The sequence below is a fragment of the Lagenorhynchus albirostris genome, chromosome 5 (genome assembly GCF_949774975.1).
Source record: "Lagenorhynchus albirostris chromosome 5, mLagAlb1.1, whole genome shotgun sequence".
In the NCBI taxonomy this organism is placed as follows: Eukaryota; Metazoa; Chordata; class Mammalia; order Artiodactyla; family Delphinidae; genus Lagenorhynchus; species Lagenorhynchus albirostris.
Window position 1 is genome coordinate 18,159,479 of NC_083099.1, and position 17,972 is coordinate 18,177,450.

A 17,972-nucleotide genomic window follows, 5' to 3' on the forward strand; every position below is an offset into this window, starting at 1 on the left:
CTTTTTAATATTCCTTTCATCATTGAAGACAATGAAACTTCTGCGTGTTTTCTGAGAAGCAACAAATAGTAATGGATGGTCACAGGCCTGAGCACTGGGATCCCTGTGACCTAAGTTGTACTTTTGCTATTTATTAGCTTTATAACTTAGAGCAAATATCTTGTGTGCTCCTGACTTTCATCATCTCTGAAATAATGGAGGTTATTATGTTTCCTTTTAGTAAAACTAAATTCTTGAAAACAACTTTGAGTACTGCTGCTTTTTAAAACTAATTACTTTGACATTTCCAGTTTCTGGGTCTTTGGTTATCAAGGCTTTGATAACAATTTGACATACATACATCAAATACATACCAAATATAACCAGATACATTAACACTTGATTAATTTAGGTGAAACTCGCACTTACATATGGAAAATCCCAGAAAGATCTGGAGCTGGAATAGAAGATTCTCCTTGTATTCCATGGGCTTACTATTCAACTGTGGATCGGGTTAAGGTAAACTCTAAATCATTTGTGTTTTGTGCAAATTCCCAAAATAGACACACAGTTGAAGGAAGATGAGGTTAAGAGTTTTCCTGTGGTCCAATTTTATGTTAAAATTATAGGAAAGTAAGCTGCTCTGAAATTCACTTTGGGTTTTTTGTTTTTTGGTTTTTTTGGGTTTGTTTAAGAATATAGTTATAAATGTATCAACTCTGTAACTGCTGATTATGGGTACCACAGGATTAAGTATTAATAATGGTATTCTATTTCCCTTTTGATATGAAAATACATACTAAAGAACTGAGGTACATGATTTCAGAGCTCTATTATCACATAATAAAAATGCTGATCTCAGCAGTAAATCACAGCACAGCTACAGCTGCTGTTTGATTAAATACTTCAAAGCCAAAAAAGCACTCAACAACTATAAATCAGAACATGTACCAAGACTCTTTTGTAGAATTAAACCTCTAGTCCAAATCTCTCTCCTGAGTTCCAGACCTGTCTATATACCTGCCTATTGAACACTTCTACCAGCATGTCCCACAGGCACAGAAACTCAGCAAGTCTACAATGGAAACTGAGATCTCCCTCCACCTCCTCCTGTATTCCCAGTTGTGATAAATAGCACAAGTACCAAACCTAGTCATTTGTTCAAGCTAGAACCCTGGATATAGAGTATCTAATTCTTACCCCTGGCTCACCCAGGCAATTCACCCACCTATACAGAGCTCAGTCCATTCCTTCTATCTCCACAGATCAGGTGCTAGTAATTTGCCTCAACTACTGCAGTGGCCTCCTAGTCTCCAGTCTCTTCCCCATCCAAACCTTCCTTCACTCTACCACCAGGATCACTGGTCTAAAATGCATATACTGCCATTCCATGTTCAATATTTCAAGGACTACTTATGACCCACAAGACAAAATCTAAAATTCCAGAACATAATACAGCTCAAAGGCCATTCAAGATCTAATCTGCCATTACTGATGCCCAGTCAAACCAAAGTTCTTGTAGATTTAAGTCCACTGTGGTGTTCCCTGTGTTCACTGGCACTTTTTGTACCTCAGCAGCAAGTGGTTCATTTCTTCCATTCATCTATTGTCCCTAGTAGGAGGTAGGGTCTTTGTTTGATTCATCTCTGGATTTTTAGTGACTGGCATAGTCCCTGGCTTATGATTCCATAAGCAAACCAGCACTGTTCACTTGGGGCTCTTTTCAACTGCTGCTCATTAGCTGAGCCAATATTTGGCCTCCGCAACACATTTCTGTTACTTGAGCATCACCCACACAAATTCGACATTGTTCCAATTTAACTACTCCAAGTGGAAAGTTACTGACTTGACAGAACCACATTGGGCAAAGTCTACTACCTAAATCAGTCCCTCCAAAGTTCCTGAGGTCATGGGGGATAAGGTCCCAGTTCTCTGAAATCCCAACCTATATCAAAAGGATGACTAAGTTTTTGCTTGTTTTCAGGATCTCTTTAGTGGATTAATTGGCCCACTGATTGTTTGTCGGAAACATTACTTGCAAGTATTCAATCCCATAAAGAAACTGGAATTTTCCCTTCTGTTTCTTGTTTTTGATGAGAATGAATCTTGGTACTTAGATGACAACATCAAAACATACTCTGATCACCCTGAGAAAGTAGACAAAGCCAATGATGAATTCATAGAAAGCAATAAAATGCATGGTATGATACATTATTCTAAAACCTATTTTTTCCCTTTTCTTCTTTCAAATACTCTGGAAACTATTCATTTGTTTTATTTTATAATAAACCACTTCTGCCACACTTCACATGTGAGGTAGAATTCTGTTCAAAGCAAAAAGGGGACTATATTTGAAATCATCCATTAACTTCTCTCCCAGTTCCAAAGTCTCAATTCCTTTTAAATGCAAAATTAGGAATAAGTCTTTTGGTGCTAAGTGACTATAAAAGCAGTGTGATATTATTGACCTTAAAGTACCCATTTCCCCTGTCTGTAGTGAAATAAGTTCTATTACCTCAAAAAGATCCCATATATTAACCTAATAAACCTATTTTCTGTGAAATAGCTGTTGGTTTAAAATATCCTGGAAGGTAATAAAAACTCATGTGTCTTCCCCAGCTATTAATGGAAGAATGTTTGGGAACTTACAAGGCCTCACAATGCATGTGGGAGATGAAGTCAACTGGTATCTGATGGGAATGGGCAATGAAATAGACTTGCACTCGGTACATTTCCATGGCCACAGCTTCCAATACCAGGTAAGGGCCAACCATGGTCATTATTCCTGCTCTATTTGAAAATGTTTTAAAGTAAATGAAGAAAATATTTCCTCAGAGAGACTTATGAAAAGTTTAAGGTTTTAAGAAACAATATTTTACACATGGTACTGCATTTATGTCAAATATATATAGCACAGGGAGCTCAGCTCGGTGCTCTGTGATGACCTAGATGGGTGGGATGGGGGTGGGGGATGGGAGGGAGGTCCAAGAGGGAGGGGATACAGGTATACATAAAGCTGATTGACTTCGTTGTACAGCAGAAACTAACACAACATTGTAAAGCAATTATACTCCAATTAAAAAAAAAAGAGAGAGACAACTGAATTATTTTCAGAGTGTGACACACAGCAATTTCAGTCACCATTACGAACCTTTTTACACCTTGGGCTCTCCCTTAGATTTCGTTTTTACTGGATTTTCTTGGAGTTCTGCTCACATTTTCCTGGGCAAGGCCTTTGAACAGAATTGTCAGCAGAGAGGGTAGGAATGTTCACGTAATGATGGATTAGAGAGTAGAGACAAGACTTTATTATAAGCTTTGCCTCTTCTAAGTTCTGGATCTCAAATAGCCTGAAGTGAACAAGATCGGCACAAGATTGGTGTCAAGCAACTGATTGGTCCCTAGATCTCAATCCTACTTTGACTTCTCACCCAGTGCTGATTTCAGCAGGAATCAATAACCCTTTTGGAAATGCTTTTGTCTTACCTTCACGTTAACACAGAAAATTCAGAAGCTACCACAAAGCACACTGCAGAACCATTTTATTCTCGCTTTTTGTTTGACTTATTAGCAGACTTTCAATTCCATCCCTGCCGAAATACCGCCCAAATACTCTGTCAAGACTCTACCTGAACTGCCCCTGGTTTGGGCTTCTCCATTGGCCTCCTTTCCTGCTCCCTTCATTACCTACCAACCGTAAAGTTTAACAGACAAGCTCATCTAGGGTAGGTTCGGCAAGAGTGAGATTTAAGACTGAAATGAGGCCACAGCTAAATTCCTTTGTGTAACTCAAGTGCTCTGATAAAAAGGCAAACCAGGCCTTCCCTGGTGGCGCAGTGGTTGAGAGTCGGCCTGCCGATGCAGAGGACTGCCCCGGTCCGGGAGGATCCCACATGCCACGGAGCGGCTGGGCCCGTGAGCTTGCGCGTCCGGAGCCTGTGCTCCGCAGCAGAAGAGGCCACAACAGTGAGAGGCCCCCATACCGCAAAAAAAAAAAAAAAAAAGGCAAACCAGAGTCAGATGTTCCTGACTGATGAATTCACTTTCATCGTATCTTTCCTTCACACCCATTTAATAGCCCACAGTGCAAAGGTTTTAGCAAAGACCACTACCTCATTGTTTGTATTAGACATAGCAATGTGCAGGGTCTCTCTCTTTCTTTTTTTAACGGATTTATCCATTTTCTAATATCCCTGAGCTGGCCAATGAAATGAACTCTCACATATAATAAACATTATATTTTTCTAATTAAGCACAGGGGCATTTATAGTTCTGATGTCTTTGACATTTTCCCTGGGACATACCAAACCTTAGAAATGTCTCCAAAAACACCTGGAATCTGGTTACTCCACTGCCATGTGACTGACCACATTCATGCTGGAATGGAAACTACTTACACCGTTCTACCAAATGAAGGTGAATATCCACTTAGTAATTCTAGAAGGTATATATCACAAATATAATTAAGATGTACTACTTTGCCTATATATCAATACTTCCCCCCAACTGAAGCTTTTTTGAATTTGCTGCCCTGATTCTTCCTTCTCTACCTCCAAATAGGAATTTTTTTTACTGCTAAGTGGTGTGGGATACTGCTTATCTTCTGACAGCTGGTACTGATAACAGCACCAGTAGTCTCTACACTAATACAAATTGACACCAATTTGATGCAGTGTAATTAATATTCCTAAAACTGACATGTGTAAGAGAGTAGTTGTGACTTAACAAAAGACATTTAAAATATAATTTCTTTCTTAATAGAAAACATTAACTTTTATTCTAGGAAGTACCTGGTACAGGAAAAAGCATCCCCCCCCCACAAAAAAAAACCCATATAACTAATATAATTTCAAAGAGTCAATCAGGTAGAACAGTGTCTTTCTGTGCTTCTGGGGGAGGGGAGGAATTACTGATTATTGTTTTGTCAGTGATTGTCTTAGGCCATTTGGGCTGCTGTAACAAAATACCATACTGGGTAGCTTATAAGTAACAGAAATTTATTTTCCTAGTTCTGGAGGTTGTTAGCCTGAGGTCAGGGTGCCAACATGGTTGGGTTAGGGTCCTTTTCCAGGTTGCAGACTTATTATACCTTCACATGGCAGAAGGGACAAGCTACTTCTCCAGGGGCCTCTTTTATAAGGGCACTAATCCCATTCACCAGGGCTCCACCCTCATGACCCAATCACTTCCCAAAGGCCCCACCACCTAACACTATCACCTTGGGCATTAGGCTTTCAACATATGAATTTTGGGGGCACACAAACATTTAGACCATAGCAAAGATCCAGGAAAAAAAAAACAGAATCTATTTTTAGATTCTAAAATCTTGCTGCTTCGCCCACCCCAGCAAGAACACTCCCTCCTATGCAGGTACATGCATATACACACACACAATAAAAACACAGGAAAACAAGCAGCCCTTTTATGGATAAACACTAAAAACTAAAGAAATGCATTATATAAAGAGTAAAATTCCTGCTACCAACAAGGGATTAATTTCCAAAATATACAAACAGCTCATACAGCTTAATATCAAAAAAAAACCCAATCAAAAAATGGGCAAAAGACCTAAATAGACATTTCTCCAAAGACATACGGATGGCCAATGGACACATGAAAAGATGCTCAGTATCACTAATAATTAGAGTCATGCAAATCAAAACTATAATGAGGTATCTCCTCACATCAGTCAGAATGGCCATCGTTAAAAAGTCTACAAATAGGGCTTCCCTGGTGGCGCAGTGGTTGGGAGTCCGCCTGCCGATGCAGGGGACACGGGTTCGTGCCCCGGTCTGGGAGGATCCCACATGCCGCGGAGCGGCTGGGCCTGTGGGCCATGGCCGCTGGGCCTGCGTGTCTGGAGCCTGTGCTCCGCAGCAGCAGAGGCCACAGCAGTTGAGAGGCCCGCGTACCGCAAAAAAAAAAAAAAAAAAGTCTACAAATAAAAAATGCTGGAGATGGTGTGGATAAAAAGGTACCATCCTACATTGTTGATGGGAATGTAAATTGGTGCAGTACAGAGGTTCCTTAAAAAACTAAAAATACAGTTACCATATAATCCTACAATCCCACCCCTGGGTATATATCTGGAGAAAACTCTAACTTGAAAAGATACATGCACCCCAATGTTCAAAGTAGCACTATTTATCAATACAATAGCCAAGACACAGAAGCAACCTAAATGTCCATCGACAAATGAATGGATAAAGAAGATATGGTGTGTGTGTGTGTGTGTGTATATATATATATATATATATACACACACACACATATATATATATATACACACACATACATACACACAATGGAATATTACTCAGCCATAAAAAAACAAAATAATGCAATTTGCAGCAACATGGATGGACCTACAGATTATCATATTAAGTGAAGTAAGTCAGACAAAGACAAATATCTTATGATATCACTTATATGTGGAATATAAAAAAATGATACAAAGGAACTTACTTACAAAACAGAAATAGACTCACAGACATAGAAAACAAACTTATGGTTACCAAAGGAAATACTGTGTGGGGGGACAGGGGCAGGAGATAAATTAGTAGTTTGGGATTAACATATACACACTACTATATATAAAATAGGTAACCAACAAGGACCTACTGTATAGCAGAGGGCACTATACTCTGTATCCTGTAATAACCTATAATGGAAAAGAATCTGAAAAAGAATATATATATATTTGAATCACTTTGCTGTACACCTGAAACTAACACAACATTGTAAATTAACTATACTTCAATTTTAAAAACTGAGGTTAAAAAAAAAGTAAAATTCCTGCTTTTTGGTTGCAGGCTTTGGTGTTTCCTGAGTCTTCTGAGTTCAGAATTGTTGGAATTGGCAATGGCAAATCCAATGAGGGGAAATGATGTAGAGAAAACAACTCGTGTTTCCTCCTCACACTGGCATAAAAGAGAACATATAAATGGAAGAAAATACAGAAGTAAATATATTTCAAAACCTAAAAATCACTGAAAGATTACTTGTCAGTGCAAACGAAAAGTTTTAATTTCTGTTCCTGGGTCTTACACAAAGACCTCATAACATGAAAAACTATTTCCACTAAAACTCTTTATTACAAAGTGTGGTACTGAGAGCACCAGAACACCAAAGGCTCAGACAAATATATAAACCACTGGGTCTAATGCCAGTAACTGCTGAACAAGGTGAAGAGTCAAACATGAGAAAGAAAACCTTAAGTAGAGCTTAAAGAACATTAGCACACATGTAAACCACACAAAAGGATGGTCCTGCTCAGACTGATAATCAAAAGTGAAGGAATACCAAGGCAGGCATTCTGGAAATTCATGTGTGCAAATGCCTGACATGTAGAGGATGCTGCTACAGGCTAAGCCTACACACAAAGACCATGAAAAAATTCCTCCTGTAGGATAAGCCTGGGAGGGGATAAGGGAGATGACTGTTTCCTTGGTTAAGAAAGGGGAGACTGTTTTAAAAGCCCTACTAAAAACTGGAGAACGATTAGCAATGTGAAGGCAAAACACATGTTGGAAAAAAAGATTAAAGGGAAATTTGACTTTTACTAAGAGAAAAGGTATTGCATGGAACTGAAAGAAGCAGTAATGAACAAAAAAGATAGTTTGAACTATTCACAGAAAAATGGGGAGCCACATTTATCAGTCTGAATTATCTTTAAATGAAAGTTTGATAAAGCTTTGGCCAAGTTGACCTTAATTCCAAATCTTAGAAGAATTTCAGCCTACCATGACAGAGACAAGGGAGAAATCAAGTTATAGTGAAATCTTTCAATATTTTGCACAGGGAGACAATTTTCTCCACAAAGAAAAAAATCACTAGAAAAGAATTGTGGATATCCTGTCATGCTTAATGTAATGCCTTGTTTCTACCAGAGGAAGCATAATAAAGACCTCCTCTGACAAATATAAAAGGTACTTTTTTTAGACTGACACTTCCATGACAGTTAGATAACCTCTTGGAGCTGTCTGAGGGGAAAAGCTTACTTAGCTCTAAGGTCCTTATAGGCAGGGAGTGTATATTCTGTACTTCTAGTAGGTGCACAAATCCAATCCAATACCCTGCTTGGTAAATATCTAACCACATATTAACTCAATAAAAAGGAATTTTAAAAACCTTTTTGGACACAACGTCAGACTTATAGAAAAGTTGCTAGAGCAGTACCAAAAAAATTCCTGTATACCCTTTACCCAGGTTCCCCAAATGTTAACATTTTGCACAGCATCATGTACTTTCTCGTCCTTTCTCCTATCTCCGTATCTCTTTATACACACACAGACTACAGAAATTGTAAATACATATACTCCTATTTCCTAAGAACAAGAATATTCTTATACATAAACAAAGTACACCTATCAAAATCAGGAAATTAAAAACAATCCAATACTACAGACCCCTTCCATATTTCACCAATTATTCTAATCATGTTCTTCAGAGAAAAAGAAAATCCAACTCATGCACTGAGTTCAGCTGACATGTCTTCTTGTCTCCTTAGTCTGGAGCAGTTCCTTGGTCTTTGTCTTTCCCAACTTTGACATTTTTAAAGAATACAGGGCAGTCACTTTGTAGAATGTGAATTCAATTTGGGTTTGTCTAACGTTTCCTTATGATCAGATTCGGATTATGCATTTTTTGGCAAGATTCTCACAGAAGGGATATTGTGGTTTTCTCAGCATACACGTCAAGAGACACAAGATGTTAATTTGTTCCCTTACTGGTTGTGTTCATTTTGAGCATTTGGGCTTATGGTGGTGTCTGCCAGGTTTCTCCACTATAAAATGACTAATTTTCCCTTGATAATAAATAAATATCTTGCAGGGAGGAAAGTTAATTTGTCTTTAAATAAAGCAGTACTAGAGTGAGAGATGTGTTTTAAATATATAAAGAGCAGAAAAATATAAATGAATCAAGAATAAAGAAAATAACTTTTAAAAAACTGGAATATATTTAAAGCACCATGTGCCATTTTTTTTAACCATATGATATATACTATTTTTAATAATGGTCTTAAAATTTCTTTTTCTATAGAGACCAAGTCTGGATATAAGAAATAAATTGGTGATAAATGAAAAAAAAAAAAAAAAGAAAAAACAATGATTCATAACAATGTTATGTGAAAGTGTTGAATAGAAGGCTTACTTGGAATGGCTATAAGCATTAAAAAAAGACTGAAAACATATACTTTTGTGCATTTATGGGGATAACTGTGTTACACTGTTTCATATGAAAAGATCAATAGACTGTATTATGACACATGACTGACTCTAATACACATATCACCACCATTAGGGCTTTACAAAACTGTATTAAAAAAAAAAAACTATGAGCAGATGTTGTCCTGGACAGTCCTCAAAGGATCACTATTAAGATTCAATGATTTCAATAATAAATAAAAAAATAAACAAACAAACAAACAAATAAGATCCAATGAAATGTTTCCAAACTTCGGCTTCCCATCAATCCCTCTAACATACTGCTAACATCAGTCCTAATGGACCAGTGGAATAGGGGCACAGGTGTAGAGGAAGTAAAATGAAAAATTAAACAGATAAAATATTAGTAATAAAATTTCAAAACGGTGAGGCCAATATTGAACTTCTAATCTACAGAACTGTAAGATAATTAATTTTGTGTTGTTTTAAGCCACTAAGCCTGTGATAATTTGTTACAGCAGCAATAGAAAATCAATAGGGTACCCTTTGAAGATGTCAATTATATCTAAATAAAACTGGTAAAAATTTTTTGTTAATTTTAAATTTAAAAAATGTTTAAATAAAATAAAACAAATTTTTAAAATAAAATAAAATGTTGCCAATCTGAGTTTTGTGAACCCTCGAAATGATGATCAAAAGGAAGTTAATATGGAACTGGAGAAAGGCAGAGTTGAGAAACAATCTATAAATTAAATCCTGGCAAAGACGAATGTTGCCATCAGGAGAAAAGTTTTCAAAATATCGTTGTGGAAACATCAGGTGAGTAACATTTTTGCCCAGCCTTAACTAAAGTCAAAGCACACTATCAAGGAACTGAACTGGGACTCAAAATTATTTAATAAGAGGCTAAAAAAAAGACACAGTTCTTTATATTTCTTTATTTTCACATACACTCTGGCTAAAAGAGCAAGAGTCCACATCAACAAAAAATGGAAACAAGGCTTTGGCTGAAAAACATGCACTCAACAAATCACGTTAATAGCCAGACAAGAAGAAAGTCAGCTTTGTAAACTTCTATTTCATTTGATTCAGAGAGAAACTTAGCATGTATTTTAAAAGTAACAAGAAAATAAAGTTTGAAATCTTTTACTGTGGGAAAACATTAACATCTTTCTCAAAGAAAATAACTGTTTTTAAAAGGGACCCAGTAGAAAAATCTGGAAAAATCAAAAAGGTTAAATTGTGGACCACTTGGAATGACATTCTTTCGCGCATACTTACAAATTGTTTGTGTTCCCGGGATGAAAAAGATTGTCATGTCTCCAACAACAGTAAATTGATGTTCCTTGGAATAGAAGTCAGTCTCTACCTTTAAAAATATATGCCTTCTTTGAGGAAACTCCTATATCTTGTAGCTTTTTTACATTCTGGACAATTAAATGGACTCAGGTCATAAATTATGAAACTAATACTATCACTGAGGTAAGCAGCCTGAAAGCATTTGCAATATATGTACATGTTCAATATAAAAGTCCTTTATATATATATTTTTTATCTGGCATTCAGTTTTGAAAAATTCAGTCTCATATGTGGTATATTTCAAATGATACCTTTAAGTCAATGATTTCTTTCGACTGCAGTAAAGAAGATATGGCAAGAAAAATGCTGCAGTGCCATCTTCTGGGAGGACATTTAAGAAATCCCTTAGTTGTAGTTCCACAGCAACAACTGACAGTGTTTCTGTTTGTAGGAAAGAATATCTGAGTTAGAACTGAAATTCTGTCTTTCATCCTATTCTCTTATCACTCAACCAATTAGAAGCTAATTCAGGTGACAAAATGTTATAACTACGAGAGAGAGAGGAAAAAAAACCCCAGAAAACCAGTCTTTTAAATCCAGACTGCTTTATGGTTCTAACAACTTCTTATTTATTCTTTCTAGAATCGTTTGTAGGAAAATACAATCAATTGAACACTGTTTTTAATGTTAGGACTATATTGCAGCTGATTTATAAAGACTGTTTGCTAGGACAGGAAATACTATTAATTGTTGGATGACATTTTCCTAAATCAGTTCCTCTCTATTATAAGATTTTTATGTTATTAATAAGCACAAATATGTTTTCGAGACCATTTACTTTGTTTCTCAAACTGCAAAATAATGTGTTCTAATGAATATTTTAAATATTAAGGAATTTAGTAAACATTTTTGTAAAGGTAACTATGTTATTTTATGATTCTGTTGTTTCTCGATGCATGCATGCTGCCCTCTGCTGGGAAGAGAAGGGGGTGACATTTAAGAACAATGTTCCCAAACCTTCTTCAGTCCATTCCGTGTGTGATTCTTGCATGCCCACCACTTATTCTATTTGCAGAGTAACCGGAATATAAAATCTCTGGCTCAGGTGTGCGTGCATCCATCCAAAGTCATCTGTCCAATATCCAGCAACCTAAACCATCCCTTACACAAAGGAATGACATGCTCTTGTGGCTAACAAGTTAATGAATAGGGTGACGTATGAGAAAGCTCCCTAGCTCTGGAATCGTACAGACTTGGGCAGCGATCACACGCTTCTACTTATGCTCTGGGTGACTTTAAGAAAGTCAACCTCCTGGGTCTTGGTTTCCTCATTTATAATGTAGTGGTACCATCTGCTAGCTTCCAGAGTCCTTTGTGAATCAATTTAAAATACAATGATGCACATCTGACACAAAATAGAACTTTAATAAACAATAACTGCTAACTAATTTGTAAAACCCATGAATTACCAATGTTTTCCTATCAAACGAGTTTATTTTGCCTAAACGTGGAACCTGTAAGTAGTATCCTAGATACAGAAAAACTGAGGTGGGGGCCAGTGTAAAGTAGGTATAGAGCCAACAAAAATCTTGCCACTGCTCTATTCTCCTCTTCCTCCAACTAGTGACAGGCTAATACAGGTTACAACTCCAAGAACAAGGTCAATATCTTAAATCCACAGAGTACTTTAAATCCTCCAGTGTGTCTAGAGAATACGTGTCAAATGTTGAAAATAGTTATTTCTGGCTGGTGAAGTTTAAAATGACTTTTTAAACTTTGTAATTGACTATAGTACTAGAATTTTTATTGATAAGCACAGCTCACTGTCACAAAAACAGTCATAAGTACTGCCTTGAAACAAAGAAGTCAACCACTAACCCCAGTTTCAATGGCTCTGCATTAGTGCAACAGTTCTCAACTAGTACAGTTTTGTCCCCCAGGGGACATTTGGTGATGGCTGGAGACACTTCTGTTTTAACTGGGCAAGTGCTGCTGGTATTTAGTGTATTTAGTGAGTAGAGGCCAGGGATGCTGGTAACACCCTAAAATGCACAGGGGACACCTACACACAAATTATCTGGTCCAAGATGTCAGCAGTGACAAGGCTGAGGAATGTTGCATTAGAGAGTAAGAAATCCAAGCTCCTAAGCATATTATGTAAGTCCCTGACCTCCATCTCCAACCTCACCATCTTGCAATTTTTGCCTAACATTTTACTCTAGAGTCAGTCCTGAACCTCCCATTGGTCCCAGGCAATTAAAAAAACTGGCTTGCTTCAGGATACTCAGTAAGTAGCAGACTTGGAACTCATTTCCAATTCTCCTAATTCCAATCCTGGTCCCTTCTTGGTATACCACAGCTGCCAACAGAGAGACTCCCCATGAAAACAGACCTGAGGTTATTCAGGTGTCTTCCCTTCAAATCAATCAATAGTTATAGAATACTGCATATGGAGAAGCACATTGCTGGCAAGGAAAGTGCATCATGAAAAATGAATAAAACACTATACCAGCTCTGGAGGTATTACAATAAAGTTAAATCACACACAGCATTTAGTTCCCATAAGCCACACACATACATACATGCACATGTGTGTGAATACACACATATTAAAGACACAGAAAAATGGAACATTTGGAGGAAAGATTATGGGGTAGTTATGAGTTTGTGGGTGTGGATCAGAAAAGGATGAAGAAAGAGTCGTTCGACTAAGATAATGATGTTACCGGGGTGTGAAGATGTGGGCTATCTGTACTGGAAAGTGATCGACCAACAAGAATAATCAGTTCAAATTTATGTGATAAATCTGGTGCAGATGGGGCTGGGCAATCAAACACCTGAAGCTTCCACCTTCTGACAACCAAAAAATCACTCAGAGAGGTGGGTAGGACAAATAGTACAAAGGCCCCTCCCTGTCTTCCCAATCAAAAACATACAACTTAATGGCAATTTCCAGAAAAACACCATCCAATGGCCACTTGGCTTTGCCTAACACTTTGAAAGTCAATTCCCTCAGCTGGAAAATACAATTCCAACACTGTCAACTTCTAATATTTTATGCACACTGGTATCAATATAACCATACCTTTGTCATCAGGCCAACCATTAACTGGTGATATTAACACACAAGAGTAGTGAAACTGATAACCATATAGCTATCAAGATTTATAAATGACTATGAATTATAAAAATTCAAACAATAACTACCTACACTGTAAAATACTGCATAATTTAGACACACTACACTTCTAAATCTTTGAGAAATTTATCATTCCTCAGTACTTGCTTACAATTATGATTAATAATGAAAATAATTTTAATTTCCTACATGAAGTAAATTAAGCACCCAGACCATTAATATAAAACGGACTTTAATGGCTATTCCAATTTTTAAAATACTGAGGCTGTGAGTTTCTCTGACTGTGATACTTTGTTAAGTGTCTGGAAAGATTAACTTAAAAGCATCAGCTCTAGAGCTAAAAGAGATAAATGAATATCAAATGTGGTGGCGGGAGCACATGAATGTTAAAAATAAGCTCTCCAGTTGATTCTGAGAAGACCCTCTTCCCCACACTTGAGAATCACATGAAAAACGAGAGACAGCAAGGCTTCAGCCAGTTATGGAAATGAGTACCCTCAACTCAATTTATAATCAAGCAAAAAAGATTATTTTACCTTTTAGTGATGATAAGTAAAGTTGATATTTCTCTCCACCACATTTTATTCTCTGACAAAGTTCAGGCAGCAGTTTTTTCCACCACAAAGTCTATCTTAGGGAAAAATGAATACTTTTTAAGTTTGATGCATTTTACACTCAGATTTCCAACAAGAAGAAAAAGATTGTGCAGGGAAGCCCAGGGCAAAAATACATCATCTTGGTTAAGGAACAGACTTTGTTAGAACAGTCTTCTGCTTAAGCTAGAGCATAAAAGTCAGATCTGTAACTTGAAAATCTAATAATATATACACTGTACATATATATGTACACCGCTATTTTCAAGAAGAAACATAGACGTGTCTTGTTTTCATCTCTTAGGTAGCAAGAAAGTTCTAAAGTCAAAAACTCTTCTAATTTCTAAAGACCAGAGAGTCCACAAAGAATTTCCCCATCATTTATTATGTTTTCCAAATCTTCAGGTAATAGCCTACTTCATTGCCAAACAAGAGACCTTTAGTGAAGATAACATACAAGCACCATAAATTTTAACAGCCTCTAATGGTACTCAAAACATGTAACATATGGCTGCTGAGCCTGCACGTCCAGAGCCTGTGCTCCGTGACGGGAGAGGCCATAGCAGTGAGAGGCCCGCGTACCGCAAAAACAAAAAAAAAACAAAAAAAAAACAAAAAAAACATGTAACATATATGCTCTTTTAAGCCACACAGCCCTGTGAGGTTGGACTGGCATAATCTGTCCCCATGTTGCAGATAAGGCAACAAGATTAACATTTGATTATCACTGATAAAGCCTAAAACCGTAATCTGAAAAGCATACCCGATTCTCTTCTTTCAGTTCATGATTAGCATATGGGATGACTGCCTCCGGGCATCTCTCTAACAGCCTGTCTATGCACCGTTCATACTCTTCCAAACGCGTACGACACAGAACATGGATGCTGAGGCCGGCAACAGTGTCTTCTGAGAGTGGCTCCAAGAATGGAATAATGGAAGCTATGTCAAATGAAGGACCACATATGAGAGACTATGAACAGAAAAGTGAAATGTTATGGAATGAGGCACCCAAAACACTAAAGCACAACATACAGAATACCGTTTTTAAAAAGAATAAATCTCACTCACCAAAAAAAAAAAACAGAATGTAATTTTAGAGCACACGCATATATTTACTTAGTAAGTCTAATTAGACCAAAGTATTAAATAATCTTGAAACCACCTCTAGTTTAAAGAAAAAAAGATCTGTTTAATACAAAGCTATGATTTTTTAAAATAACATGGTTGTGTTTGCTCTGAATAGACTGTAAGTTTAAACTAATGCGAATGCTTTAAGATTCTACCCTTAGGATAGAATCAACATGGTGGTCAAGATTTATGTCCAATGATGTTCACCTCAAGAATATTTATAATACTGAAAAACTAGAAGAAATCTAAGCATTAAATAAGAAGGGATGAGTAAATAAATTATGATATATTCAAATGATGGTATATTTTATAGCTATCAAAATTGTTTTCAAAGGACAAAATGCTCATGATAAAATTAGTAAAAAATCTCAATACAAAATTATATTCAGAGCATGGTCAGTTGTATAAAATCTACATAGGTACATGCACATCTAGAAATGCCTTTGGAAGAGCATCGAAATTTGAAACAGAGACAAGTTCACTGGAATGGGAGGACAAAGCCAACTTTCTTTTTCACACTTCCCTGTATTTTCCAAGGTTTCTAATAGTAAGCATGCACTACACGAAGAACCAAAAATAAAATTTCACATTTAAGAAAACTACAGCAATCGTTAAAAACCTAATAATTTGTATCAATACCGTTTGCTACAACCTGAATGACACAGAGCAGCTATTATTTCAGTAGTCAGAACTTGACAATATTTTACTTTTAAACATTTAAACTATAAATACTACTTTTGATTCCGCCACCAAAATAATCTCTGCTTTCCCTTTCTTCTGGATAAAAAATGAAATGCTCATATCCTGATTTTCTTCTTCTTGTATCCTTTTTACTGCAGCGTCTTCTCAGACTCACAGGAGGACATGGAACATGAACTATCCATTTACAGTCAGCATCGTGATTTTATTCCAAATATCTACCAAGCAATGGCTAGGAGAGTAAGGTTGGTCCCTTTCCTTCCTGCAAGTTTAATATTCACCTTCATCTGAAAAATTTCCTGACAATAAGATAGCAAATATGAAATAAGGTGGTTAAAGTGAAATGAGTCAAAGCTTGGTACAAAATGGGTTACCCATGAACTTTTAAGTAGTTATATCCATATCATCAAGAAGTTTAAAAATAAGAAACACCAGGGAATTTCTTGGCGATCCAGTGGTTAGGACTCCGCACTTTCACTGCTGAGGGCGCGGGTTCAATCTGTGGTCTGGGGACTAAGATACCAGAGCCACACAGGGCGACCAAAACAAACAAAAACCCTCAAAATAAGAAGCACCAGACAACACATATATCACTGGATAAAAAACGGCCCACAGGTTACTACTACTCTTTAAAATAGTCTTAGTGTTCCTTTCTTTTTTTTTTTTTTCAATATTGGAAATGGACTCTCCACCCCCAACACAGGCACTATTTATTCCCTTTTCTGATCTACACCCCTCATGCTCAGCTGGCTCTGCGGGGCTGGAACCCACAGAATTCTCTACACAGTCACACCTGTGGCTCTAAGAGGGGTGGATGGCAAGGAGGCGGGGGGAGGGGACCAGGACAATTCTGGTAAAAGGCAGGGCACTTACTAGGTACTGTGTCATTCTGAATAGTGGCTTTTTGACACACAGATGATTTATAGATTGTTTTTAATTCTTGCACAAATATACTATTACAGTGATTAAGAACAAGGGACAAAGATTTATCTCAAATCTGTGTGGTGGTGGTGAGCTGGTGGGTAGAGGGAAGACATACAATTTTGAAAAAGCTCTCCAAGTGATTCTGAACCGACCCCCCATTCCTCTAGGTAAGAGCAGGTGAGATCTTTTTGTTTCTTGATGGTTAGTTTTTTCTTAATGACTAAGACTAATTGACCCCAGATAATTTAGAAAGAGTTATAATTAGGAAAAGGATTTAGAAAAGTTTAGACTGACTCAACTTTCTATCCTTTAATGGCAAGGATTCCCAGAAAGAAGATACCCTTATTATTTATTTTTTATAAATTTATTTATTTTATTATTATTTATTTTTGGCTGCCTTGGGTCTTCGTTGCTGCACACGGGCTTTCTCTAGTTGCGGCGAGAGGGGGCTACTCTTTGTTGCAGTGCGTGGGCTTCTCATTGCGGTGGCTTCTCTTGTTGCGGAGCACGGGCTCTAGGCACGTGGGCTTCAGTAGTTGTGGCGCATGGGCTTAGTTGCTCTGTGGCATGTGGGGTGTTCCCGGACCCGGGATCGAACCTGTGTCCCCTGCATTGGCAGGCAGATTCTTAACCACTGTGACACCAGGGAAGTCCCAAGATACCCTTTTTAAATACCTTAAAATGGATTCTAAAGATCACTGAATTATACTTTTTCAAGCAGAGATTATAAATATGCTTTGAAGATTTATCAGGGGATATTTTAAAGCACTTATTACAATTAGCATTTTAAATATGTAATTAGTACATAAATTATAGGAGGGCAAGGTCTTGCCTGCCTCGTCCAATGCTGTACATCAATCACATTTACAGTATATGATTGAGGAATATTTGTGGAATGAACAAATCTGAGACTAAGTGCTCGGCAGCCTCTGTAGCATAAGGGTACTAGAGATAAGAACCAACAAGAACCGCCTTTGGCAATTAAAAAAAAAAATGTAAGTAACTCTATTCCTGGTGACATCACAGGCTGTCTAGAGGCTAAGA

At 37.2% G+C, this 17,972-nt stretch overlaps 2 protein-coding genes across 14 annotated transcripts in view; one reads left to right on the top strand and one right to left on the bottom strand.

Annotated features, from left to right (window-relative positions):
- Nucleotides 1-17,972, top strand: part of LOC132520874 (ceruloplasmin) — a 67,198-nt gene that overhangs the window by 46,583 nt on the left and 2,643 nt on the right. The window contains exons 15-19 of one of the 4 annotated variants that reach the window (XM_060149646.1): nt 392-498; nt 1,964-2,180; nt 2,599-2,738; nt 4,233-4,395; nt 16,145-16,249. In XM_060149646.1, the coding sequence (XP_060005629.1) occupies nt 392-498; nt 1,964-2,180; nt 2,599-2,738; nt 4,233-4,395; nt 16,145-16,248 (731 nt within the window). In that variant the 3' untranslated portion in view covers nt 16,249. Of the gene's footprint in view, nt 1-391; nt 499-1,963; nt 2,181-2,598; nt 2,739-4,232; nt 4,396-6,791; nt 6,928-9,021; nt 9,702-16,144; nt 16,250-17,972 lie in introns of those variants that run through there. The other 3 variants (XM_060149647.1, XM_060149648.1, XM_060149649.1) reach the window with 3 other exon arrangements.
- The window catches only part of HPS3 (HPS3 biogenesis of lysosomal organelles complex 2 subunit 1), an 87,591-nt gene that overhangs the window by 32,349 nt on the left and 37,270 nt on the right, over nt 1-17,972 (bottom strand). For 3 of the 10 annotated variants that reach the window (XM_060149656.1, XM_060149655.1, XM_060149650.1), the window contains 3 exons: nt 14,941-15,147; nt 14,121-14,211; nt 10,070-10,886 (listed from right to left, as the gene is read on the bottom strand). In XM_060149656.1, the coding sequence (XP_060005639.1) occupies nt 10,759-10,886; nt 14,121-14,211; nt 14,941-15,147 (426 nt within the window). In that variant the 3' untranslated portion in view covers nt 10,070-10,758. Of the gene's footprint in view, nt 1-10,069; nt 10,887-14,120; nt 14,216-14,940; nt 15,148-17,972 lie in introns of those variants that run through there. The other 7 variants (XM_060149651.1, XM_060149652.1, XR_009540639.1 and 4 more) reach the window with 7 other exon arrangements.